We start from the raw sequence: 27,876 nt of genomic DNA, 5'->3' as shown, positions 1-27,876 counted from the left end.
TCCACTAGGCTATGCTCCTTCTCCCACTTAGACACTAGCTCCTGTTTCCTGGCTTAGGCAACAGCCAGCCTTTGAGATTTCCCCCACAGCACTCTTTGGAAACCAACTGTCACCTTTCCAATGACTTCAGGAGGTATTTGGTCCTGGCCTATTGGGCCTCTGGCTGGGTAGGCTTTTTCCAGAGGGCATTTTGGGTCTAGTTCCCCCTTTTCCACCCGTCCTTTGGTGAGGGCTGGCAGGTAAGCGGTCACCCCTTAAAACCTCAGCCCTGGACTCTTCACCAAGCTCCATCCTCTAGCCCGAGAATTTAGCGATGATCCAAAACAGCTTTGATACCCTCTGGAGTGGAGGTAAGTGACACTCCTAGAGTCTCCCCAGCCAGGGTCCCCTCCGAGGATAGCCCTGGGGGGCCATGGAGCAGAGAAGACCCCTATGCTGAGCACTTAGCAAAGGGACATTTGCAGGGAGGGTCATGGCCAGGGCTGGGGGCTAGGATGAGGTATGCACCCCCACCCCCCACCACCTTCAAAAGTACTCAGGAATGCTCTCCCCTAACCTCCCACCATGGTTTATAACACCTGTCCTGAGGCTGTTTCTGTTACTTTGAAGAGGTAGAGACTTTTTTCTGGTGCTCCCGGAGTTCCTCTGTTCGAGAACACTTAGAATTAGAAGTTCGTCGGTTCGCCAAACAACAGGTTGAGAAACAGAGGTGAAAAGTGACCCTTGATTTCCCTTCCCCGACTGAGCATGGCATCATTTAGCCTTCTCAGCAAGGGCATCACACAAGAGGCAGCAGACCGAGTATTAAGAGCAACAGAGTAAAAACGGAGTTCGCTTTATTCTTCAGCTGCAGGTGGCATCAGATGGCCTGCCCCTGGGACTGGTTTATCTCTCCTGGCTTCCACTCAGCCAAAGGGAAAGGAACGTCACAAGTAGGTGAGACCCATTCCCTGATGCTCCCCAGGCCATGGGTGATTCCCTACCACCACCCCCCGCAACTCAAGAACAGAGCCAAGTTGAGCTGCCTTTTGCGATTCCCTCCTTCCCCAACCCTGCCCTCCCAGCCCTCCCACCCCTCAGCCCCCACCCGACCTGCTTCCCAGAAGTCCCTCGGGGCAACTTGGCTTCTGCCCCGAGGAACCCTCCCCTCCCCCCATCCCGAACATGGTCAGGTAGACAAAACAGAAAAACAAACATTGGCAAGCACAAAAAGGAGGAGAAAGACCACAAAACCAGGGTTCCTCTTGTCTGTCGGTAAACAGGGGGGTGGGGTGGGCTGGAGGGCAGAGGTTATTGCCCACCCCCAAGCCCAGCCTCCTGTGCTCAAGGCCGTGGGCGACGGCAATAAGTCTGTGCTGGCCGGTCGAGCCGAGGAAATTTTCTTCTGTGCCCAGCAAAGTCTGCTCCAGTCCCCCTCCCCCGTTTCCCACCTTTCCCAGCCCCTCAGAGATATAGATGTCTCATACTTACCCCAAAGATAGTTGGCGTGTTCCCTCCCTCCCTCTCCCCTCCGTTGGCTGGGCCCGGCTGCCCTTCCGGTCGACCTGCACTCGGGGGAAGGAAGACTCCACCCCGGCACGGAGGCAGGTCTCCCCAGAAGCAAGCCCTGTCCTCGGTCCCCCTCCCCCCGCCCCCATCCCCGGCCTTAACCTCGTTCACCACACACCTACACCCCCACGCCCTGGTTCCCGGGGGCGGGGCGGCCCGCGGTCCACACCTGCGGCCACTCCCCGGGGCCCAGCTTCGGGCACTCCTGGGACGTCCACGTGGTGGTGACCTCCAGGCCCGGAGCTGGAGCCCGCCTGGGGCGGTCAAACGGTGGTGACGGACAGCAAGGGATTGTACACCCTCTTGCCGTCGGCCGAGCGGGTGCCGTGGGCCAGCATCTCCTGGATGGTGATCCAGTTGTCCAGGATCTTCTTGTTCCTCTTCTTCATGGTCTTGCGGTGGCTCAAGGCGATGATGTTGAGCTCGTGCTTGCTCTCGCCATTCTGCTGTTCCCTCAGGCACTCCAGCCGGCTCTGCATCATGAACTCCCTCCGTTTCCGCTGCTCCCGCGCCCGGATCAGGTGTTGCTTGCGCTCCTCCTTGCTCCAGTAGCGCCCCATCTTCATCTCGCTCACCGCGTCGTCGTCCGTGGTCATGCCGCTCCGCTCCTCACGGATCTTGAGGGCCCGGGCCTTGAGGAGGCGGTCCCGGACCGGGCGCTTGGCCACGTACCGCGTGCCGTCGCTGCGCACCTTCACCTTCCACTCCATGCGGGGGGGTTCGGCGGCGGCGGCCGCCCCAGCCCCTCCCACCTTCGGGCTTCCCAGGGAATCCTTGCACATGCTGGCCAGGCTCAGGGGGCTCTGGCCCAGCTCCTCCAGGCCGCGGGTCGGGGCCAGCTGCACGCAGCTGTGGTAGCGCTCACTCGCCTGCCCCTGCCCCCGGTGGCGCCGGGAGAGGTAAGGGCTGCCCTCCGCTCCGGCCCGCTCCAGCGTCCCCGTGGCCTTGGGGCCGCGACGGAGCCGCTCCTCCGAGTGCTGCCTCCGGCTCCCTTCCACATCCCGCGAGAGGGAACGGAACTGGGCCGGGCTGGCTTCCAGAGGGCCGGGCTTGTGGGGGGCGGCGGGGGCCGGGGCGGGCGGGGTCCTATTGAGGTTGGAGTTGGCGGAGGCGGCCGGGGGGGCCTTCTCCCCCGCGGGCCCGGCGGCCTTGAAGATGGGGTCGGCCCCACGCTTCAGGGGGCTGTCGAGCAGGGGCTCCAGGAGCAGCGGGGTGCTCCGGCAGCTCTCGCCCGTGTTATAGGCGCTGGTGCTGTCTTTGTCGGACTTCTCCGGGAGCTCCGTGATGTCCGAGAGCTCGTGCTTCTTGGGCTCACCGGCTCCAAAGTCGTAGAGACTCTCCTCCTCCAGCAGCCAAGCCTTCATGCAGCGTTCCCGCAGCTGCTGCATCTTCTGGGCCCGCAGGATGTTGCGACACTTGAACTCCAGGTGCCGCAGCTCCTCCTCCAACATGGCCACCTCGTGGCCCATGCTCTCGTTGCGGTTGACGTCGAGGGCGTTGTTGCCGGCCCCGGCGCGGGGGAAGAACAGGCCCAGCTCGTTGCCGTTCTCCAGGTGGCACTTGATTTCCAGCAGCTCCCGGTACCGCTCGTACTCCTCGTCGGTCAGCCCCGGCACGTCCCCGCTCCCCAGCCCGGCTCCCTCGGCCAGGAGGGAGTCCATGCTGAAGTGGAAGTCGCGGCTCTGCAGGGCCTCGCTCTTGAGGCCGAACTTGCGTAAGCTGCCCGGGGTGTTGGTGGCGCTGGGGGCTTCGTCCCCCAGTAGATCATGTTCCGAGCTCTCCTCGTTGCGAGTGCTCTCGTCCGTCCGGCCTACCCCACTGTCGAGTTCTTGGCTGTTGCTCAGACCGGGGCCTGCCTCCGGGGTGCCCTTCTCGACGACCTTTTCGGGCTGGGGGCAGAGAGACAGACACGGGGTTTGGGTTCAAACGAGTCTGCGTACCGATTTGGGGGATGAGAGGAGGACGTGAGCAGCTGGGACCGGGACAGAAGCCTGCCCCCAGCCCACCCCACCCCCTAGGGTTCCTGATCCTCCCACGCTCTTCAGCCCCCTCCCTCCCGCCGGCCCCCATGGATCCCATCTGCTCTCACCTGTTGGGAAGAGGGAGATTTCGGCTTCCGAGTCCGCGGGTCTCCCTCGTTCTCGGAGCCAAAGTCATCCAAGAAGTCATCTCGGTCACTGTCCTTCCATCGCTTGGTCAGCTGCAGGGAGCCCAAGAATTGTCGATACCTGTGCCTTCCTCTCTGGGCCTCCCAGGCCTCCCACTCCCCCTTTCTTCCAAAACCCTCTTCCCACCCCTAGAGTAGGAAACCTGGAATTCCCCCAGGAATGAACTAGGTTACACGGTACCCCATCTAATGGCAGTGTTGCAGGGAATAGTATCCACACTCCCCCCACCAAATGTCGCTGGGGCTGGCCCGCCCACACAGGCCCCAACTTTAATTTCTCCCTTCTGCCCCAGGTTCCCTAGAGTTCATCGTATTTCTCCCTCCGTCCTAGCTGTGGAGAGCCCAGGGAGTCATTCCCCCATTCTACCTATCATGGAAGGGAGCTGGAGGCCTTGGGAGGGGAAGCTTCATTAGCCATTTCTTCACACCTTGCTTCCTACCACCCTGCGGCCAAAGGTGAGAGGTGAGGACCGAGTGGTCTCTAGTGCCTCCCTCACCGTCAACTTGCTGGTCAGGCTCACCTCTGTCTCGGGGCGGGCCACTAGCAGTGAGACATTAGTGCTCTCCTCCTGGGTCAGGATTGCCACTGCCTCTTCCCGGTTCTGGACGTCCATTCCATTGATCTAGGGCAGAGGATGGAGCGAAAGACAGAATACAGTGATACGAGGCCTGACCTTGCAGGAGCATCATCATCATCATCAATGGTCATTTATTGAGCGCTGTGCGGAGATCACTGTACTAAGCGCTTGGGAAAGTACAATACAACCCAGGGCATGGGTTCTCTGCCCACGACGAGCTTACAGTCTAGGTGGGGAGACAGACAATAATATAAAGATATAAAGAGCAGATTGGGATCGTAGTACTGCTCTTGAGCTGACTGAGCAGGGCGGGCTGGGACAGTGAGTCTAAACTCACACTCAACGGCAGATCGCTCGGCTGGATCTTCCCTTCACATGATTCTTAGGAAGTCAAGGGAGATAGAGGCAGCAACTTTTACTGCTGACCTCTTTCTCACCTCTGTTCCAAGGACTCAACAGTACTGCAGATTATGACTAGGGACACGCCACTTCCTAACCTCCACCCTGGAGAAGCCCACAGGCTGATCCACTGCTAGGTCTGCATCTCCCCGGCACCCCCTCTATGGACACTCATCTCCATGCACCGTCATGTTCATCACAATAACAACAACTGTGTTCTCTCTGAAGCACACCCTAAGTGCCCAGCACTGGTCTAGGCACTGGAGTAGGTGGACACAAGGCAGTCAAATCAGATCCAGTCCCTGTCCCACACGGAGCTCAGAAAAAACAGGCTTGGCTTCCACTCCTTGAACGGGGGGCTGCTTGCTGATCAAAGCAGGACCCAAAGAGGGCTGGGTGGGGCCCCCGGGGAAGACTTTGCCGCCGCTCCCCGCCCTCCTCTCATCCTCGCTCACCTGGATGATGCGATCCCCTTCACGGATCCGGCCATCCTTGGCTGCGATGCTGTTGGGATTTACCTGCGTGAGATACGGAGGGGTGGGTCAAGGCCTGTTCACTCAGGGGCAGCACAGCGTACGGGGTCCAAGCCAGGCCGCTCCAGGGAGGAGAAGGCCACCAACGGCAGTTTTATGGCTCTTTCTACCTACTGCCCCAGGACCGCTAGATACCCTGAGCTAGAGATCTCTGGCCCTGTGAGTGACAACAAGGCTGGGCAGCTTGCATAGGCAGGCGCCATTCTTGGACTGGGAGACGGGTGGGCGTGTGTTTACAAGCCAAGCGTATGGCTCCTCTCAAACATACATTCTCTCATCCTCACACACCCACAAACACCCTCCGGCCCATCTCACTCACACACCCTCTGCCAGCACTCACTAACCCTTCCACACTGAGTGGCCTCCGGAAGAGAAACTGAATTCTCTTGCTCTGCCAGTGATTTCGAGGGACCGTGTAGACAAGACCCATCCCCTCCCGGGCCTCAATTTTCCTCAGTTCAAGAAAGAGATGAACCCGATTTCAGTGTGGGGTTGGAAAGTACCTTGTGGTTATAAAATGTGCTATCAATACAGCAATGTCTTGGCTTCTCTAAATAGTTTCCTCGGTATGGTCTTATTAGTTTAGAGAGCCAAATGGGAAGGGAAGACTATCAGCGTCAAGTTATTGTTGGAAACAGTGAGATAAAGATGGGGTAAGCACACAACCCCAAGGAACAGGAAACCCGATCCAGTTATTTTTCCTCCCCCATTCTGAGTTCTAGCCACAGGGCCATATGGCTTTAGAGAGGGGTGGGTGGAAGGTCTCAAAGAGGAAATAATGCCCCATCCCCCAACCCCGATCTGTTTCTCTTGCCCCTCAACCTTAGATTCCTACACTCGATGCAAGTTCCAAGTTTTCCCTCGGACACACACCCGGACAAGCTCGGCCAAGGGAGAATGTTGGGGCCTCTAACATAGCCTATTTTAGTGATGCTGAATTTATATTGAAATTGAACCAAAAAGGAACAAGAACTCAAGAACTCGGGACTAGAGGGGTCACCGAGTCCAGCGGACTGAGGGGGTTTGCCCCACTCCGAGCCAGAGGCAGGCTCTGCCCACCTTCCCACACTCCTCCCTCCCTCCCTCTTCCCACAACGATACCTCTCCGACGTAGATCCCCAGGTCCTCTTCATCATCTGTGCGGTAACAGACCATCAGGCCCAACTTGTCCCGGTGGCTGGCTTTATACAGTTCCACCTCCTACCGCATGCGGGGCCGGGAGGGGAGGTAAAAGGAACAGAAATCCCAATGGAACGGGTGAGCGGTTGAAGCACCCCAGAGATCCTGATGCCCAAAGGACCGTGGCAGCCCCTCACCACTTCTCTTGCCTCACCCTCCCGGGAGCCAGGCTTTGGGTGAGTCTCTATCCTCAAGGTTTCAAGGCTCTCGAGGCCCCCAGGTAAAAAACATTCTCACCATTTCCCTTACCACGAAGCCCACAGAAGACACACACAGAAACAGACAGGACACAGAAAGCCTTGAAGCACAGACTCACAAACGACGGACACATTTAACACACCCAAACCCGCCCCACTTGATTTTCCGAGACCAAGTTGTGTCTGACGGTGGCTATCGGAGGACTGACTTTTAGGGGCCGCACGAGCCAGAGGGAAGACCTAACGGAGTCCGCACTGACTCAGAGAGAAGAACCCTCCTCCCTGCCTCCTTCCCCAAGCCGCTTTCTTCTTTCCCTGCACAGGGCAGGAGCCCTACTGCAGTGGGAAACTTTAAAGGGAGAGACGGAGCCTCTCCCCATTCCTGAAACCAGGCAGGGCAGGAGGGGAATCACCAGGGAGAGATCAGTAAGGCTTGCTTCCCACCAACTTCCCAGCCCAACTAGGATTGCTTCCCACCAACTTTCGCAGCCCAACTCCCCACTCCAGGCTCACCTCATACTCCAGCTCATCCACACGGTCTGCCTCCTGTTGGCTGCCCTCCATGAACTCCGCTGGGTCATAATACTCATGGCCGATGGGGGGGCTGCCCAGGAGAAGACGGGAGGGTCAGACCATCCATGCTTGCATCCCCCCACAACCCCATCTCCAAGATCCTAGTGAGACCCCCAGCCCCATCAAGAATCTGGCCTAGAAAGACAGTCTCTGCACTTGGTCACCGAGTGACCCAAAGGCGAGGAAGGCAATGATGTACTGAGCTAAATGTGGCTTTCCTGAGCCAAGAGGGACAGAGGTGAACTTCCCAGGAACGAGGCTAATAGACTCCATTCTCTCTGGGCCACATTCCCTGATGCCAAAGTCAGAGGCTCTGGAGAAGCTTCCAAGTGTTCAAGTGAAGGGCAGAGAGAGGCCCACAGCAAGGCCACCGACCCCCTACATAACAACTAGACCAACAGAGGATGATATCTCTTGTCCAAGGCAGAGAGAGAGAAAAACACTGGCAGAGTGTGAGTGGAAGTTGCACCAAAGAAGCCAGAGGCCAGTGAGGCAGGGGCTTGGACTGTAGGAAATCCACAACCATGGCTACTGCCAAGACTCCCTTAGCTCATGAAAGGGAAAGATCCCAGGGGAGGTAAGATCCCTGTAAGTATCGCCCAAGGTGTTCATCAGACCTTGAGCCAGAGGCAGGATTTATCCCTCCCTCAGGGGTTTCGTTTCTCATAACCAGGCTAGGGTTAGTCCAAGGGCCATTTTACTGTAGCATTACTCATTCCCCACGGTTACCTTCCTCCCCTCCCAATTCTGGCTGTAGGATCAGTGGTGTCATTGTGCATGCGCACATACCCACACTCCCTCCCAGAGCAATAAATCAGCTTGGCCTGGAAGAAAGGGCTTCCAAATAGAAGAGCAGGAAATGAGGGGAAGTAAATAGATGGGAGATGGACGGGGTCCATTTGGAAACGATGGGGAGTGGGAAGGATAAAAAGAACAATAGAGAGAAAAAGAGGGGAGGAGAGAGAGAAAGACTATATGGATGACTATTGATGAAGGTGACCTGCTCGATTCCTCCTGGCCAAATCAATTCGAGAGGAAAAATTGACAGCCCAGTCTCCTGACGGGAGAGGAAACCCTTGGGGCCTCAACTCCCTTGGGTCCCAAGGGCCAGGAGATGGGAGAGATGAATTAAAGCCTCTGGATTTCCCCACTGATTCCTCAGTATGTTGAGCCAGGAGGTCATTAATAGTCGGAGGGCCACAGACTTTTCCAAGGGCTCACCGGCCCAGGCTCCCGGTGAAGAGGGCAGCCTCAAGCCTGCTGTCTTTCCACCTCTTCCACCCCACTGAGTTGATGGCTCTGAAACCCACGTGAATGGGAAGCCACTGATTTGGTGGGATGGAAGGAGTGGGAAGAGGGTTACTATTTTTTTCCTTCCAATGCCCAAGACATGTCCTGATGCAGCTTGGGGGGGTGGGGCAAAAGGGCACAAGTGCCCGCTGGGCACTATGCTCTCTTTCAGGGCCAGGGCTGGGGCCCTCCTAGGGACAACTCACAGCTCAGAAAGGACGTACGGCTCCAGGATGACCATGGGCGGTGTGGGTGGACGCAGCTTGCCCAGTGCCATAATATGCTCGAAGGAGATGTCGGTCTGAGTGCCACTATCCACCAGTTGCAGGTCGTGGCAGGAGTTTTCCCCCCGGAGGCGGGGGCTGCGTCTCAGAACCTGGATCACCAGGGGCTCCTTGGAGGAGCGCAGTGCCTCCAGAGTTTGCTCCTGAGACAGTTTGGAGAGTTCCTTCCCGTTTACCTGTGGCAGAGACATGCCTATGTGAGAGGCCATCACCCCATCAGGGAACCCCTCCCCTCCCTGCACCACAAAGCTTCCACCTGGGAAACTCCCGGCCCTGATTTCCTGAGTCCACTCAGTATTCCCAAGACCCTGTATAAAAGGGGTTTCTGCGGAGGGAGGTGGCCCCTGAATCCTGACACCCAGGCTGCACCCCTCAACCCGGCCTTTGAATTCTACTTGTCATCAGGCCCCGTGAGCAAAGCCATCTGGGCATTGGGCCAGAGCCCAGAGAGGAGAGTTGACGGAGCTGCTGGAAATAATTCTAACAAGGCATTTCTAGTGAGGTGGTTCCAGGGGGTGCTCAGGCCCTCTGTAATCAATCAATAAATGGTATTTGTCCAGTGCTTACTAAGAGCAGAGCACTGTACTGAGCACCTGGATGAGCACACTGAAGACTTTTAGATTAGACACCCCACAGAAAAGGTCTAACATCTCACTAAATTCATCTGTGGCCCTTTCTCCAGCAGTATTCTCCAAAATCCCTCTCTCATTCATTCATTCAATCGTACTTATTGAGCACTTACTGTGAGCAGAGCACTGTACTAAGCGCTTGGAAAGTACAATCTGGCAAGAGATAGAGACAATCCCTACCCAACAATGGGCTCAGAGTCTACTCTGCCATCAGATCCCAGGGGTTAAACCCCTAGTTTTTTTGATACTGAGCAGCAGCCTCCTCAAAGGCAGATAAATTCCAGCAGGGATCAGACAAATAGTTGGAGTCTCCTGTATTTCAGAATATAATTGCCCACGTCGAATGGCTAAGGGGGCTGATACCGCCTGGCATCAAGAGCGGTTCAGAGTGGAGGAAGCTGTGCAGGAGCTGTGATTCGGCTCCTGTTCCTCAAGTTCAGGCTGGGACTGGGGAAAATGAGGAGGATCACATCTAAGGGCAGTGGACCCCAGGGCAGTGGACCAGTCGTGGGAGGGCCCCAAACCCAAGTGCCTTGGCAAAACCAATTTGGTTTTTGTAATTTGCTCCGGGAACCACAACCAAGGCCCCCACAGACCTAGATCCTGCAGGCATGCCCTTGTCTGTTAGTAGAGGCCCCCATCCCGACACAAACCCATAGGGAACAGGACTCTTTTTTCCCCTTGATGAGAGGAAGACATCAGCATAATGTCATGGCTCACTTCTGGCTCTTCCCTCAGCTTCTCTGCCCTGCTTCTCACATCACCTCCCCTGAGTTTCCTGTGCTTCCTCCAACTTTGACTAACTTTCACATCACCTCCTACACTATGAGAGCTACCAATTAGTCTCCCCAGTTACTCCAGAAGGTCGTGGGAATCCTGGAAAATTGGCACTTGGCAAAAACTCTTGTTTTAAGATTGTTGCTCTGAAGACCAGATCCATAAAGTAATGCATGGTTCAAAGTGACACCATCACAAATCTACGCATAGAATTCTTTTAGCAATATATGATCCCTAAGTAGCATCAGTCTGGGGGGAAAGGGAGAGGCAGGACAATTTTCCAGGGCCCTGTACGGTGGGTATCCGACGGTGTTCCCCATAAGCACTTCGATACTCCAGGCTCACGGTTCTTATGTAAATATTCTTACACTTCTATTTCCCCTATCCAAAACCTATTTTAATGCCTGTCTCTCCCTGTAGGCAATAAGCTCCCTGTGGCCAGGAATTGGCTCTCCCAACTCTGTTGGCTTGTACTTTCCCAAGCACAGTGCTCTGCATCCAGTAAGCATTCAATAAATACCATTTGATTGATTGATCCCAGCTTCGCCCACTCGGGACGGCCAATGTTTAAATCCTGAGCGGGAATCCCCCAAAGCAAGAGGTTCTGCTGGGGTGTTTAAGGAGTGGAAGTACTGTATCAGCAGAAGTTCTGCTCCTGAAATCCTTCTCCCCCACTTCTGGATGGAAGCAGGTTCTGGAATAAGTGCTTTACTTGGGGCCCTCACTTGCCTAACACCAGTGCCCCAAAATGGCTGGCTTGAAAGTCCCAATAAATGCCCAATCTGTGGGTGAAGCGTGCTTTTCTCTAAAACATGGGACCATGTCCCCTCTAGACTGTGAGCTCCTTGTGGGCTGAGATTATCACTCTTTATTGCTGTATTGTACTTTCCCAAGCGCTCAGAACAGTGCTCTGCACACAGTAAGCGCTTAAATACAATTGCATGAATGTAGCAAATAAACCACACTGACCCCCACACCTGCCTTTGGGGGATCGCCACTAGTCAGAGAAAACTTTGAGAGATGGGAGATCCCAAATCTACATTTAGCTCTGCCGCTTGGGTAAATTGCTTCACTTTCCTGGCCCTCAGTTTTCGGATGTCCACATCTCCCTCCTTGTTAGATTGTAAGCCAGTTCCACAGGGTCTGCACCTGATCTGATTAATAATAATAATAATGATAATGTTGGTATTTGTTAAGCGCTTACTATGTGCAGAGCACTGTTCTAAGCGCTGGGGTAGATACAGGATCATCAGGTTGTCCCACGTAAGGCTCACAATCTTAATTCCCATTTTACAGATGAGGGAACTGAGGCACAGAGAAGTTAAGTGACTTGCCCACAGTTTCCCAGCTGACAAGTGGCACAGCCGGGATTTGAACCCATGACCTCTGACTTCCAAGCCCGTGCTCTTTCCACTGAGCCACGCTGCTTCTCATTTACCTTATGTCTAACTCAGTGCTTAGTGCCGTACTTGGTACATAGTTAGCACTTAATAAATACTGTCATAATTATAATTTACTCATCTGTAAAATGGGGATGAGACCTGCTCCCCCAACCTTTTAGATTGTGAGCCACAAAGGGGACAGAGACAGAAGCTTGGATCTACCCCAGAGTTTAAGCACAGTGTTTTTTGTTTTTTTAAGTGGAATTAAGCATTTACTAAGCACTGTTCTTAGCTCTGGGGTAGATACAAGCTAGTCAGGATGGACACAGTTCCGTACCATATGGGACTCACAGTCTTAATCCCCATTTAACAGATGAGGAAACTGAGGCCCAGAGAAGTGAAGTGACTTATCCGAGGTCACCCAGCAGACAAGTGCTGGATCCGGCATTAGAACCCAGATCCTTCTGACTGCAAGGCCCGAGCTCTATCCACTGGGCCACGATGCTTGGTACCTAATAAGCGCTTCATAAATACCACTTGAAAAATAATTGTATGAGGAGGGGGTAAGGAGTGTGGGTGAAAGAGACAGGAGTTGGATCTGTGGGCTGTACGTGTGGATGTCACCATTTCCCGAGGGGTGGTCCCTGTGCATTCATGTACATTTCTCCCACAGTTGTGGGCTTGATTCCACAGTGGGGGCTTGCGGTGGAACAGGACGATGTGTGCTTTATCTCTGGAAGCACAGGGGACACAGTGAGGCATTGGAATGTGTCTCGTGTATCGTTGCACAGCAGCTGTGTTGCTATGGAAACTGGGCCCAGGCTGTGGGAAAGAAGCTGGGGCTGTGGAGGGGCCAGGATAGCGGGGAGGAGGGGGATGGGATGAAAAGGAAAAGCTGGAGCCCTACCCAGACTTAACATCGGTGCTGGGGAGAAAAGCTGGGGTTTAGGACACACCTCCCACCTCTGTCTCCTTTCTACTGAGGGACCACTGGTGGAAGTAAGAGAAGGAACCTCAGAAGGGGGGAGAGGGGGATGAATGGGGTTGGGGAGGGAACGGACATGGATCTGGAAAGCGTGGGAAACCACAAAGCCCACCACTACTTGCCCTAGAGGTATGTTATCAGTGACATCTTCAAGAGCAGAGGGCCTCAGGGGTACTGGATCCCAGCTTGGGGCCCATCTTCCCAATTCCCCCCTTCTCCTCGCATTCAAACTGAGGGGCTTTCTTGAGAGGACTCTTGCCCACATCTGAAAGAGTCAGTCAGAGCAGGGGGAGGAAGGCGAAGAAGCCCAGGCCCACGGGACCACACAAAGTGATGGGGGGCGGTCTGGGGGGTGGGGGGGGGGGAAGAGCCACTCTAAGAAGGGAGGAGAAAGCTGAGACGCAGAGAAGGACAGGGGAGGAAGAGTGCAAGTGCGAGGGCCGAGCGGCCCGCTCCTTCTGTGCTCGGGATAATTGAATTGTGAGGTTCAGCTCTAGCAGATTCTGAAGATGCCCCCGGTAAAAAGCTGGAGGTTAATTAATCCCATTAGGGATGAGAGGGGTCGCAGAGCCGCCGGTGGCCCGGGGCGGGGCAGGGGCCGCCTCTGCCTTGCTAATAATTCCTTGCTGCATACAGGCAGGGGCACAGAATTTGGCCTTCGAAGCCACTTTCCTGAGCTCGCTTTTTTTCCCCATCTTAACCTCTTCTACGGCTTCCTGCACATTAGCCAGTGATACAGTTCCCGGCCCTCGCTTTCTCTACTCAGCAAAAACAGGGGCTGGATCGAAAAGTGACAAGCAAACCATTATCTGAGATTCTACGAGATCCCGCTAAACTGAAATTTTCATCACTTTTCAGTGAATCAAGTTTCTCAGCAACGGGTCCTCCTGCCTTCACATGCTTATCATCCAGTGGTATTTACTGAACTGTACCTCATGCTGAATGCTCTGTTCCCCAAAGGTTTTTGGGGTTTTTTTTAATGCTCTAGGCTGTAACTCCACACCATCAGAATAGCTGCCTCCCTAGTTTCAGCAGGTTCTCCAATCAGGAGCTCATCTGAAGAGGCGAAGCCCTAAACCACCTCTCCATTCCATCACCCCCTGGCCCAGACACCGATAACCAGCAAACAGAAAAGTCAAGCACGAGGCTGGGTGTCAGAGGTCCTGGGTTCTAGTCCCAGCTAAACCACTTTTCTGCTGAGTGACCGTAGGCACGTCACGTAACTTCTCTGTGCCTCATTTTCCTCATCTGTAAAATGGGGATTAAATCCTACTCCTTCTTGGGAGAGGGCCTGGTATCTGCCCCAGTGCTTAGAACAGGGCTTGGCACATAGTATGCACTTAAATACCATAATTATTATTACTATTACAAGGAACCCATATCTCTGCTCCGGTGAACCCCAGCCGGCTGTGGATCGGGGGCTAGTTTCAGCAGCTCCAACTCTCCATCTCTGCCGGTGCGTGAAGCCCGCTTCAGAGCTGACCCCCACAGTAGGAGGGGAACTGTTTCCAGGAAGGGGTGACAGCCTTTCATAGAGGTGGCAGGAGAAGAGGGTCTCAAAACTTTGATTGGCACCAGACCCTCTGGGAGGGAGGGGCCAGCCCTGGGCCCCCAAAGACCTCCCCTGTGAATAGGGTCTGCACTAGCTTCCCCACCCCAGCCAGAAGCAGGATCTCCAGAGCAGCAAAATCACAGGGGATGGAGGCTGATGACCTCTAGGAGGGGAAGACTGTATTATACTTGACAAGGACAGGAATTCCCATCCCCCACTCCACCATCCCATCCTCTTCTCCTTCCAGAATGGGGCCAGAGAGCCTGTATCCCCCAAGAAATTAAAATAGACAACCCAAATCACAGGCCTGAAACTTCACGCCAAGTGGGGTCCACTACCCCCTAGGTTTGTTTATTTCTAACAGCCCCTAGTCCATCCTGCCCGGGAGCTGATGCCTCTCTCCACTGGGAGACCAAGGGAGAAGGCAGGGACAATCTCTCTGGGTCACTGAATCTCGCTTCCCGCCCCTCTCATTCTGTCGGTGCAGCTCTTTTTTCTCCTGTTGGGCTCTCATTCTTTCAACCTGTCACCTTCCTCTGCATGTCAGCCTGGCTCATTCTCTTCCTTTGTCTCCCTCTCTCCCTGTCTGGCGCCCTCTCATTTTCTCTCTTATTCCTTCCCCATATCATTCTCTTGTATTTTCTCCATCTCATTTTCCCACATTCTCTGCCTGCTTCCTCCACCTCCTGGCTCATTCTCTGCTTCATTCTCCCCTTGTCCTTTTCCTATTACCCTATCATTCTTCTTCATATGGTGCACCCAGACCCAAGCCTTCCCCCCTGCCCCCCATCTCCTGGTCACTTCTCCCTACCCCCCACTCTCACTTTCACACACAGCACTGACAGTGTGTAATTAATAAGGGACTACTATCAACAGTCTGCCAAGCAGCCTGGAAACTCCCGCAGGTAAATCTGTGGCTGCCACTTGGAGGGCTGCCCCACCGGCACTTTATCAAAAAAGCATTAAAGCAAGCCAAGGATGAGTTTAGAAAGAGGTGTGTATGCACACAGAGTCAGAGACAGACGTAAACATCCAGAATGAGAGGAAGATACAGACAGGGAAAAGCAAGCAAATAAGAGCTTGAGTCTATAAAGGCAGAAAGAAAGATATATGGGGAATGGAACTCACACACACACACACACACACACACACACAAAAAAAAAATACTGCAGCATGTTTGAACACGTAAGCAAAAGAGACATAGCCAAAATACAAACCAAGTGCACAGAAGGTGAAAACCTGAGAAGCCACTACTTCCTAAACTAAGGATTGTTTATATTTAGTCCCATTTCATGTCTCATTTCCTTCCAAAGAATTTTGCCTCCAAATCACCAAAATTAATACTGGATTAAATTAATTCAAACCGCACCTAAATGGTGGTCCTTTGTGTTTGAAAAAGAGGCTACTGATGGTGAGATTCACCTGTGGGTCACGTGCAACTGAAAAGGCCAATGTGGGACCACATATGCACAGTCCTGGTTATACTAGATGAACACAAGGACTGTGCCTCGCTGGGCTGTCACATTTGAGATTTGCAGCGCCTGGCGCTGTTTTCACTTCTGCTTCTTGCCTCACAGTTCTACCAGATCTTTTGTTCAGAAAGAGCCATTCCCTTCTTGATTGCAGTGTGCCACGCTGGTCTGTCTGGGGCAACTGACTCCCTATCCTCTGCTGGGATGCAACATTGTCTGAGGTCTGTCATTTGTCCTGGCTTGAACTGACCTTAAGACAAACAGGACACTTCAAATGTGTGCCAAGATGACCTTGCTGACCCAATCAGAATTTCAGGGTTGTCAGTAGATTTGGGACCCTTAAACCAGACACTCAACAGATTTTTTTTTCCCTGGTTTTGTTCTAGGGCTTAAACCAAATCAAATGGCTCACACCACTTTTCCATATGGGTCAGGCTTCCTAAAACTGACTCTGTACTCTGGAGAAACGCTGCGAGGTGTGTAATGTATCATGATCAAGGTGTAATTCTAAGGAGGTTAGTCTTTCAGATCTTGCCCTTGCTCTGTCATTATTTTAAACTTGCTTTACTAAATATCCCGGGAAATAAAGCTTTCACCCTTTCTTTATTTCAGCAGCACAAAATTCAATCCAGCCAGTTGGTTGAAGTGAATTCCCCATTCCTCCAGTGTGAACCCCTAGGTCTGAGGAACTGGGTAACATATGATCAAGGTGTAATTCTAGGGAGGTTAGTTTTTTTTTATCTTGTCCTTGCTCTGTCATTATTTTAAATTCGTTTTACTAAATATCCTGGGAAATAAAGTTTTCACCCTTTCTTTATTTCAACAGCCCAGAATTCAATCCAGCCAGTCGATTGAAGTGAATTCCCCATTCCTCCAGTGTGGATCTGTAGATCTGAGGAACTGGGCAACATGAACAGTGCTCCACATAAGGTTTCCTCAGAATCATAAGGCCAGCTAATAAGATCTACACAGAAAAGCAGAAAAAATCAAAAAGGAGTGCTGTGGAGAAAAATGATGCTCTTGGCAGCTTTTTCTATGCTGTGGAGGATGAGTGAAAGACAAAGGAGCATCAACAGTTACCCTGAAGCCTCAGACTAGATGGGCAGGAAGAGGGGCACTGCCCAAAGGATGGGGAAGTTGGGCTGGGGAGAAAATTTGGAGGAAATAAGGATTTTGGCAAGCCGTTTTGAATTTGACATAGGAGTCAAATTCCTCCACAAAACCATGGGCAGGCTGTGGCAGCTGTTGCTTTAGTGGTCCCCCTGGCTGTGGTGGTGACGGTGGTCAAATCTGAAACTCTACTTCTCCAGCCCCTGCTCCCTACAGATCTGTTTTTGTCTTTATGTTGTCTTGGTGCTTTGGTTCATCTCCTTTTGTATCTGTCAGTCCCCTTCTCCCCATTTGTTCTTATAGATTGTGAGCGCCTCTCCTCCAAGCCCCCCGCCGAGGGACGGGGCCGTGTCCAATTCCCACCTGTGTATTCTTCCCCAGCGTTTAATACAGTGCTCTGCACACAGGAGGCAATTAATAAATCCTATTGCTGCTAGAAGTGGGACATCCTATTGGAATCATCCTGGAGATCCAGGCGGGGAGAGAAAAGTCAGGGAAGCAGAGAAATATTTGGGAGCATACAGCCAACCATGATCTCAGGGGAGAATAGGTAGAGCAGTTGTTCTCAAGTATGGTCGCCTCTACATCCAATAGAAAATCAATCAAAATAATAAACGTTTTCACTGCTCTTGCTGAAATTTCATTTTTCATGGATTTTATTTAATTCTAGGTTCATCTGGATATCTTTACCTTGAGGTCATTTATCACTGCCAATCTGATATTCAACAGGTACAGACCCAAAAAGTTTATCGGGCCACAGTGGCGAGCCTGACAAAACTTCTTTTTTTGAGAATTCCTAGTGTAAACAGAAGAAGAGTGAACGAGTGAAACCAAAATCTTGATGAAAACTTTAACGAGGGGCAAGAGAAGGACGAGTCAAAAAAGGGACGAGTAGAGAGGAAAACCCAAATTGGTCAGGGTTGGTAAACCAAGGCGGCAGAGGTGGGTCAGGAGGAAATGGTGAGGACTCCTCCCTCCCTCCCTCCCTCCCTCCACCTAATCTTTCTCTCTCCCTTTTTTCAGCTCTTTCCAAAAACCGTTCTCCGTTCCTACCTTTATACTCTTCTCTGGGGCCTAGCCACTGTCCTTTCTGCTATTCCCGCAGAATATTGAGAGCTCACCTCCTCCAAGAGGCCTTCCCAGACTGAGTTGCCCCTTTTCCCTCTGCTCCCCCTTCACCTCCCCTCAGCTAAACCCCCTTTCCCCCCTTTTCCCTCTGCTCCTCTCCCTCTCCCTTCCCCTCCCTTCAGCACTGTGCTCATTTGTACATATTTTTATTACCCTATTTATTTTGTTAATGAGGTGTCCATCCCCTTGATTCTATTCATCGTGATTAAGTTGTCTTGTTTTTTTGTCCGTCTGTGTCCCCCGATTAGACCGTAAGCCCGTCGATGGGCAGGGATGGTCTCTGTTGCCGACCTGTACATTCCAAGAGCTTAGTACAGTGCTGGGCACATAGTAAGCGCTCAATAAATACTATTGAATGAATGAAAGAATTCCAGCACCAACCCGCGCTCTCTGCCTCAATTTCCCCCTCTCGTTCCCCAAACATTCGGGTCCTTTATGTCCGGATCCAAGAGGCCTGGGCCCTTCTGCAGTTCATCGGGCCGGTCCCCTCCAGCCAGCAAACCCGGGGGAAACGAGGAAAGCTGGGCCCGGTGGTGGAAAACCGGGGAAGCTGAGCGCAGGGTGGGGCGGGGGGGGAAAGCGGCGGACCCAGGGGAGGGAAGGGAGAGGCGTCGTGGGTGGAGAATTCCGGGGCGGGCGGGGGTCGCCCCGCAGCAGGATGCGGGAGGGTTGGGCTGTGACCATTCCCCCGGGGAGGGCGGTGAGCCCCGCAGACAAAGAGGAGGCGGTGGACTGGTGCAGCGGCAGCTTAGAATGCACGGCCCCGTCCCACTGCAGCATTGCCGACCTCTCTCCCGCAGCCCCCGGGCCCGCACGGTTGGGGGGCTCTGCCCACCCCGAGGCCCGGGCAAGGCCCCGAGGGCCCCCCCCTCGCCCCGCTCTCCATCGAACCCAGGAGCGGGAACAGCTGCCCACGGGCTGACTTCACCAGGGAGGAAAAGGATTCTCTCTCACCGTGCGCGACGGGGAGGAAGATGGGCAGAGGGCAAACAGACTCGAAGCCCCAGCTCCCTTTTTTACGGTATTTGAAAGGCGCTCACTACGTGCCAGGCACTTTGCTAAGCGCTGGGGTAGATCATCAGGTTGGACCCAGCCTATGTCCCACGGGGGGGGGGGGGGGTCTTAATCCCCGTTTTGCGGATGAAGGAACCGAGGGCCGAGAAGCGAAGGGGCTCGTCCAAGGTCTCTCAGCAGACAAGCGGCGGAGGCAGGATTAGAACGCAGGTCCTTGGACTCCTAGGCCCGCGCTCCGTCCACCAAGCCACGTCGCTTCTCTTGCCTCCCTTTCCCTTTTCTCCCCAGTGTTCATTCATTCAATTCTGCAACAAATAGGGACAATCCCTGCCTAACAACGGACTCACAGTCTAGAAGAAAACAGTTGGGACATTTGTTAAGCGCTTACAATGTTCCACGTACTGTACTAAGCGCTGGGGAAGATACAAGCAAAATGGGTTGGACACAGTCTCCGTCCCACCCGGGGTTCCCTCTTGGATCATCATCATCATCCTGCGAAGGCTCTACCCACATCCTGGATCTCAGGACACTGAATTGACCCTTTTTAAATCACTCTTTGCAGTTTCTGGAGGGGCAGGAATGAGGAAAAGAGCCAGGGTGATGGCACTTGTCGAGTGCTTCCTATGTGCAAAGCACTGTTCTAAGCGCTGAGCACTGAGCACCAGTATCGTATCAGTAGAGCCCGCTGAGGGCAGGGATTGTCTCTCTTGATTGCTGTACTGTACTTTCCCAGTGCTTACTACAGTGCTTTACATGCAGTAAGCGTTCAGTAGATACAATTGAATGAATAAGTGGACAGGATTGCTAAAGTGCCTAGATGGGAGAGGTTGGTAGGGAGCGGGGGCGGGGGGGAGCAGAGCACTGTGCCAGGCTCTTGGGGAACCTATAGAAGAAGTTAAGGGTGCCCTTTCTGCCTGCAAGGAGCTTGCAATCTAAAGAGGGAGAAAGTTGACACTTGAAGGGCCGAAGGCACCGAATAGAGCAGTGACAGAATTCAGAACACAATTTCCTTGCCCTCATCCTGACGCCGTTGCCCTTCCCGGCAGAGGGATGAGCACACTGCAAGTGGGTGCCCCATCACCAACAAGACTACCAGCCCTCGTTTTCGATAACGCGCAGTGATCAAAACAACTACCCCCACTCACCCACCCACACTCAGACTAGGGTCTATAAATAGGAGCACACAAGCAATAATAGCCCAGAGTTTTTGTCACACTCCAATCACCGAATCCGTGTCTTCGTGCCAGGGAGTTGCCAAAGACAGACACTTTTTTTTTTTCCCAAATCCAATAAATAAGCATGTGATGTAGAAAGAGATTTCTCCAAAGGAAGCCTGGGTGAATTCAAAGGATTTCTCTGGCTGCCAGTTGGTTTCTGTAGCCTGTCTCCCTCCCACACCCCCTTCTATTTGAAAACACCAGCCCCGCTGCAGCATTCTCAGGGCAAACACCACCCACAACCCAGGAGGCTGCTCTCTGGTTCTCCGAGAAAAATGTTTCCTCATCTCTAGCTCTCTCCTTGCCAGGAGTTGGGGATCGGGGGTTGGGGGGGAAGAGGGGAAGAGGAAGGGGTGGTCCCGCTTTTCTAAAAGAAACATCGAAGGGGAAGCCAGAGGAAAGGAAGGAGAAGAGAGGCCAGATTAGGATAGAAAGCCCCAGTTTCAGTACAATAACATTGACATTAGTCTTTTCGTTTTCAATTATTCAACATAAGCACCTAATTCATTTCTTAGCTCAGTGTCAGACACTCAGCAGAGGCTGCTCTCTGACGTGTTCAGCCGAGTGCCCGTGGAGCCCTGCCCCTCCCAACCCCCAAAACCATCGTCCCTCTTCAACCTACCTCTAAGCAAGCTCTGCATCACAAATACTTTTCCAACACTCTGCTCGGGAGCACATGCTGCTCTATTTTCCAAAGGTTCCCGGGAGGACACAGTAGAAGGAAAACAGATTGATAAAACAATCCTTAGCATTTATGGATATACTGATTCTTTTTCTAATGATATCTGTTAAGCGCTTACTACGTGCCAGACACTGTACTAAGCAGTGGTGTAGATATAAGCTAATACTGTTGGACACAGTCTTTGTCCTACGTGGAGTCACAGTCGTAAACCTCATTTTACAGATGAGGGAACTGAGGCATAGAGAAGTAAGTGATCTGCCCAAGGTCACTCAGCAGACAAGTGGTGGAGCAGGATTAGAACCCAGGTCCTTCTTACTCCCAGGCCCATGCTCTATCCATTAGGCCAGGCTACTTCTCAATTTATTTTCATTACTTGTTCCTTCATGAATTAATTTATCTGTGCATTTTTCCATACTCCTACTAGCAGCTGTAGCTTTTGAAAATAACTTATGACTACTTCTCACTCCCATTATTAGATTATAAACTTCTTGAGGGCAGGCATCCAGTCTTCTGCCTTTAATGTGTACTCCAAGTACTGTATACAGTGCTCTGCACACACTAGTTGTTCAATACTAATAATTTATTGAGAAGACTATTGTTTTTTCCTCAGCCAATCAAGCAATGGTATTTACTGAGTGCTTAATACATGCAGAACACTGTACATGTAGAGTTGGTACATGTGATCCCTGCTCTAAAGGAGCTTACAATCTAAAGGAATCAACTGTATGGAGAGGAGTGGGAATGGTTAATTGGGAGGAGGATAGGGAGAGGAGAAAAATAATATTTCTCCCAATGGAAAAAGTAATTCCTGTTGGGAGTCCCTGACCCAGGGTTCTTGAGGTTTCAATTGATCTTGGACCATTCCAGGAATCTGAATCTCAAAGTCAAGGGGAAATCATATAGTTCATCCCATTTCAATCTACTTGTCAAAGAAAAAGACTGACCCCGAGTGTGTTCTGGAGAGAGGGAGCAGGGGCAGGAAGGGGAACAGGGATTGCCGATGATAAGCAGCGTGGCTCAGGGGAAGGAGCACAGGCTTGGGAATCAGAGGTCATGAGTTTGAATCCCAGCTCTACCACTTGTCAGCTGTGTGACTGTGGGCAAGTCACTTAACCTCTCTGTGCCTCAGTTACCTCATCTGTAAAATGGGGATTAAGACTGTGAGCCTCACAGGGGACAACCTGATTACCCTGTATCTACCCCAGCGCTTAAAACAGTGCTCTGCACATAGTAAGCACTTAAATACCAACATTATTATTATTGCCCTGATTCCCTCCCCCTCCAGCTTTAGTTTTTTCAGTACTTCAGCCAATTGCCATGGGGATCAGAACCAAATTCCTCCCCAGTCTCCAAATTTCATATTGTTATCTGGCTCCATAAAGGAACCGCTTTACCTATCCAAGTTAGATACTGAAAGCTGAATATGGAACCTGATGGAGCAATAGCCTGGTTCTCTGGGATCAACCCTATGGGAAGAAGCAAATGACTACAGAGATAGATTTTAAAGAAGAGTCTTTCTCCAGGCCTCGAACTAGGCTGGTTTCTCCCCAAACACACTCGGGACTACAAGCAGCTAGCTCTTAGCCAAAAGATAGTGCAGTAGGAAAGCAGGATAAAGGTAAAGGAGAAAACTCAGTGCTTTCAGACCGATGCCTAGAGACACTGGGGTCTAATTGAGGAGCTAATCATATGTCCTGCTGTTGCCAAATGAGAAGTCTAATCTTTCCAAAGGGAAACCTAGAAACTCCTTAGAGATCACTTCCCTATGAATGTTGGGCATTCCAGGGAAGAGTCTGGTCATCCAGGCTGCTTGGGCATGTTGTATTATACTTTCTCAAGCACTTAGTACGGTGCTCTGCATCTGGTCGTCCAGGCTGCTTGGGCATGTTGTATTACATTTCCCAATCACTTAGTACAGTGCTCTGCACACAGTAAGCGCTCAATAAATACAGTTGAATGAATGAATGAATGAATGAATCTACAACGTAGTTCTACTTCCTGAACAGGACAGGTGGGAGGCAAGATGCTCCGCACCTCTCGCTCTCCAAGCTGCCACTTTCTCAGTCATAGGATGGGAGAGGGTTTTCCTTGTTGTGAGCACTCCAGGATTCCCCATCTTGCTTCTTCGAGAGCAAGCGGGTCATGATGCCAACTCTGGAGATGGTTCACTTGAGAGCTCTCTAAAGAACTGAAGGGAAAGGGAAATGTGGCGGGGGGTGGGGGGGCAAGCAAAAGGTAAATCACTTTTGTGCCTTAGAGGGACTAAGAAGCCTGTCCTATTGGGTTGAGATTTGCTCTTCAATCAATCATATTTATCGAGCTTACTATGTGCAGAGCATTGTAAGCTCTTGGGAGAGTACAGTACAAGAGAATTAGCGGTCATGTTCCCTGTCCATAATGAGCTTGCAGTCTAGGGAGGAAACGGACATCAATATGAAATTCTATTTCAATCATATTTATTGAGAGCTTACTGTGTGCACAGCACTGTACTAAGCACTTGAGAGAGCACAATATATCAGAGTTGGCAGATACATTCCTTGCCCACATGGCGCTCTCAGTCAAGAGGGAGCTTACTCTAGCAGAAGGCAGAGAAGCAAGCCACAAACATGTTTTATTTATCATCAAAATTCATAGTAAAAGTGCCTACACACCATTAATTAAATATATTTCCTTCCATCCATCTCTGATCTAATCTGAGTGAAATAGTCCATTTCTTGTAAGAAACCTAATGATACTCGTTAGCGAGCACTTCCACCCCAGCGTCTCAAAGCACTTGAAAGACATTAACCGGGAGCGAGATTAAATGGCAGAATGAAATATAGAAAGGGAAATGACTTGCTCCTGGCCCCTCCAAGGAGTCAGGATTCAAATTCAGGCTTTCTGTCTTCTAGTCTGACTCTGACTCTAGAGATCTCGACTCCAAAACACAATTTATCTAAAGCTTCTAGAGAATAGGAAGAAATCGAATTAGGAGTTGAGGGATCCCTGCTCCCGGGTCCCCTGGGTAAAAGTGATTGGATGGTGAGGCCATATTCTGCTCTTTTCATCGAAAGAGTCTGAAACTGAGCCCAACCACTTTCCCATTTTTCCAGATTATGTGGCATCCACTGTGCAGAATACCCAGTAGGACAGGCTCCATACTCCCTCCAGGGTACTAAATGGATTTATCTTCTGCCTGTCTCCCACAGCTTCCCTTTCCCTCCAGTCCTTTAGAGAGTTTCTAGTGAACGATCTCCAGAATTGGCATTATGGGCTACTTGAAGAAGAAAAATGTGGAATTCTGGAGTGCTCACAATGAGGAAAATCATCTCCTCTCCTCTGACTGAGAAAGTGGCAGCTTGGAGAGTGAAAGCTGTGGAATTTGGGCAAATGTCTTGTCTAATACCTGTCGATTCAGGTAATACCAGGCACTCACAAGTACCTACACACACACAGACACACACACATACCTTGCTCCTGAGAAGAAATGCCGCAAGCAATGCCAGCGGATTATTAGTTTAAGAGCGGTCCATGAAGACTCACAACAGGTGAATAGGGGCAAAGGTGCCTGGGGAATCTTTTTTTGTCTTGTCTTGTCTCATACTAGAGATAGAGAGAAAATTACTGGGCATGCAGAGTAGATACCCAAAACTGAGGGAAGAGGTATTGACAGAGTTGTGTAAGATTCATATCCATGTCTACCCCCAAATCCTACAAATCTCAAGCACGTGACTTAAAAACAGTGAGTAGGAAACCAAAATGAGAAACAAGCCTCCATAGGTCCAAACCCTTTTCACTTGCAGCCACTAGAAGAAGTAACCTTTGAAGCCTACCCATCCCCACCAGGGCTGCCTGCTGTGGCCAGGTGATCCCATTCACAGGAGTGTGTTCCCATTTCCCTTGTAGTGCCTGAGAATGCCAGCTGCTCCCATTTTCCCTCCCTCCCCCCTCCCTGAAATGGAGCCCTTGCTTTCCTTTCCATTCCACACAGCTGGTGGGGAGAGCACTGGGGAAAGAGTTGAGAATGAAGCCTGAACTGAGGTGAAGTCCAGAGGGCAGGGACAACCCCCGAAATTGCCAGGTGCAGGAATCACCTTCAGGCTGATGGAGAGTGCTCATTTTGAAATTCTAAAACAATCGGAGGAGAGGCTAGGGATGATGTCGAGAGACAGATTCTCCACTGGAAGCTGAAGCTCAGAGAGTCGGTGATGGAAAGTGTTGAGCTAATCTGGAGTGGTATTAAGGACACCCCATGGAGACGTGACACGCAGCAGTCATACTGCCCATCTTCCACCTGAGAAGGAATGACTCACCTTCCTCTCCCGATCCTCTCCAAGTCCTCTTTCCAATATGCAGATTCTACCCCAACCCCAAGACAAGGGAAACCGAGGTTTTGCTCTTTCTGATCAGTGGGGTGTGAAGAGCTTCCCCCATTCCCCCTTCCAGTTGCCCCATCAGTCAGCTCTGTTCCCGGTCCCAGCAAAATTTGCTCTTCCCTCCCTTCCTCCCACATTCTCCCTGGGTCCAGGTTTCCCTACTGCCAAGCCAATGGCGTGGGTAGGAGTCCACCCATGACGACACTGCTACACTGCTCTATTTCACCACCCGCTCCTTTCCTTCCTCCGTCCCTCTTCCAGCCAGTGAAGGGACTCTATGGCAGAGGGGTTAATCCCATCCGGTGGACTCGGTGGCTCCAGTTATGGAAAGAGGAAGGATGGCAAACAGTTACACCAACGCCAAACCGGACCCACCCCATCTTCTCCCAACTCACATAGAACAAACACAACGCCCATCTCAAAAGACAACCTCTGTATTCCAAAGTTTTCCACAATGTCATGGCATCAGATCTCTACCCTAAAGACAATGTTTCCAGTTAAGAAGAGAAAGAAAAAGAAAGAGATGGAAAGATAAAAGGACAGAGAATGGAAAGGATGGATAGTGCCAAGAAAAGGGAGGGGAAGTCAGGGCAAAGAGGGAGCTAAAGAGGCTAACACCCAGAGGTACATAAATGGAAAAGAGCCTCAAACGTAAAGATAGATCAGAGGGACAGACAAAGGAGTAGGGTGAAGAAATAGAGAAGGGAATGCATAAACGAGCAATATCCACGTGTTTATCTCTTTCCAGCCCCTTCAGCCACTGTCTTCAAACCATCCCATTCTGGGAGTCCCCAGCACCACTCCAAAAGGCCGAGAAGGGCCCCAACGTCTCAAACTTACTAGTCACCTATTCTTTCAGACTCTGTGTTTAAATTTACCAAGAAAGCTACAAAGGTTTTCCCTGTAAGACTGAGAAACAGCCCTCCCACAATCCAATCTGCACACCACATATCATCTTTAATACCCTTCTTTATCTAAGGCATAAAACAGACGGTTAACGGCTCCTGACTTGCAAGCAGTTACCTCCCATCGCCCTCTGCCATCCGTTGGCCTGTGGGCTCTTGGTCTTAATAACCCCTCGCCTTGATTCTGTCCAAGCAGACTACGGCTTTTAGGGAATCTGAGTCCTCCAGAGGTAGGGAGGTTTCTCGAAACATATTGCACACCCAATACATAAAGTACATATATATATATGTATACACACGCCCACGAGGTAGCCACACTATGCCCCTGTATTTATATACATATATAAGATATACAGAATACAAGCACACACACTACACAAATCTCCGATGTGTAGTAGAATACAGAGGGATGATTCATTTGCTCAGTATAAAAACTGTATATCCACCAGACACTACGACTTCAGGTGTATTAAATGCATATATGCAGACATATACACAATACAACCGGTGCATGCATTTAATATACATCAAATGCATATAAATACTATACAGACTATACGGAGCCATAAAGATACAAACACATATTCACGTACAACTGCATACTAACTGCATATGCAGCACATCAGAGACAACTATCTGGCTGGTTCTTAACCGTCTAATTTAGGACGGGAAGCTAATTGGGCAGCGATTGTATCTTTCTGGTCATACACAGGGCCTCACATGCCGACAGTGTCCAGTGACTGTCACTGATACTATAAATCCAAGGTACTATATCTTTTTCTCCCCTATAAGGTATCCCTGCGCCTAAGGTGTGGCGATTCGATGGATGTTCTCCCTACTATTTTTGCCTCTCGTGCTCCCAACATCTTACTGAACGCAGTGCATAGAATGGAGCCCTTGAGGTGGTTTGTGGAGGCGCATGAGTGAACGTGTCCCCAAGGGTCCCCCCCCTTCATCTCACCATTTCTCCATCTGTTGCCCACCCTCTCTTCCTTACTTATCTTCGATGGCTCCACCTTTACCAAAGCCAAGGGCTCTCTCCTCCCACCCTGGATTGAGTGGGATCTAGTGTTCTGGAGGGGGGGGGAAGACGAAGCCGTTGCTATGCGACCATCCCCATCCTGACCCGGCTTTGGATTCATTCATTCAATCGTATCGATTGAGCGCTTACCATGTGCAGAGCACTGGACTGAGCGCTTGGAATGGACAACTGGGCCCCAGATAGAGACCATCCCTGCCCAATGACGGGCTCGCGTGAACCCTCGGTCCACCTGCTCTTCCATCCTGGGGTCCCCTCCCGGCTCCCTTCTCCTCCCTCACCAACGGCACCCCAATTTCTCCACCCTCCCTGTCCCCTCCCACCCTCGAGGGAGGCGGCTTCCACGGGCTCATCCTCCCCCCCCATTCATTCATTCAGTGGTATCGGTTGAGCGCTTACCATGTGCAGAGCACTGGACTGAGCGCTTGGAATGGACAATTGGGCAACAGATAGAGTCCATCCCTGCCCCACGACGGGCTTCAGTCTAGACATGGGCCCTTCCCCCGCCTGCCAACTTGTCCCCCCGATGCCAACAGGGCAAGGGGCATTGTTTCCTTTTCTCCTGGGCTCTCCAGCTCCAGGGGGTCGTCCCTTGGAGATCCTCTCTTCCCCCACCCCCACCCAAAGCCCAGGCCTGGCTCCCTAGATGCACCTTTTTTAAAAAAATCACATTCGCCCATCCCTCTTGCCCCCTCCTCTCTTCCCTAGGGGCCCCTCCCTCAAAGCCCTGACCCTCACCCACCCCCCCACCCCCCCCCAAACGCCGGCACCCCCTCTTCCCTACCTGCAGCATCACTTTATATTGCTCCTCCGGTTTCTGGACCACGCACATGTTACATCCCATGGTGCTCGCCGGGGGGGTGTTTGGGGGGGGAGGTGGG

At 51.8% G+C, this 27,876-nt stretch overlaps 1 protein-coding gene across 5 annotated transcripts; it reads right to left on the bottom strand.

The window, feature by feature from the left end:
• Window positions 1-804: 804 nt before the first annotated feature.
• On the bottom strand, window positions 805-27,876 carry PDZD4 (PDZ domain containing 4). Of its 5 annotated transcripts, none has more exons than XM_029067842.1 (8): window positions 27,780-27,876; window positions 8,671-8,924; window positions 7,115-7,205; window positions 6,327-6,425; window positions 5,148-5,210; window positions 4,237-4,338; window positions 3,638-3,748; window positions 805-3,437 (listed from the first exon to the last, which is right to left on the bottom strand). In XM_029067842.1, the coding sequence occupies exons 1-8, from the start codon at window positions 27,837-27,839 to the stop codon at window positions 1,812-1,814; spliced, it is 2,406 nt and encodes an 801-aa protein (XP_028923675.1). In that variant the 5' UTR covers window positions 27,840-27,876; the 3' UTR covers window positions 805-1,811. The 5 variants fall into 5 exon arrangements, with proteins under 5 accessions (XP_028923675.1, XP_028923676.1, XP_039768318.1 ...); XM_029067843.1 differs by having other exon boundaries at window positions 8,689-8,924; XM_039912384.1 differs by lacking the exon at window positions 27,780-27,876 and adding an exon at window positions 17,346-17,416.

This window comes from Ornithorhynchus anatinus, chromosome 6 (genome assembly GCF_004115215.2).
Source record: "Ornithorhynchus anatinus isolate Pmale09 chromosome 6, mOrnAna1.pri.v4, whole genome shotgun sequence".
In the NCBI taxonomy this organism is placed as follows: Eukaryota; Metazoa; Chordata; class Mammalia; order Monotremata; family Ornithorhynchidae; genus Ornithorhynchus; species Ornithorhynchus anatinus.
The sequence above is the reverse complement of the archived record's forward strand: the minus strand, read 5'-3'. Positions and strand labels throughout refer to the sequence as shown.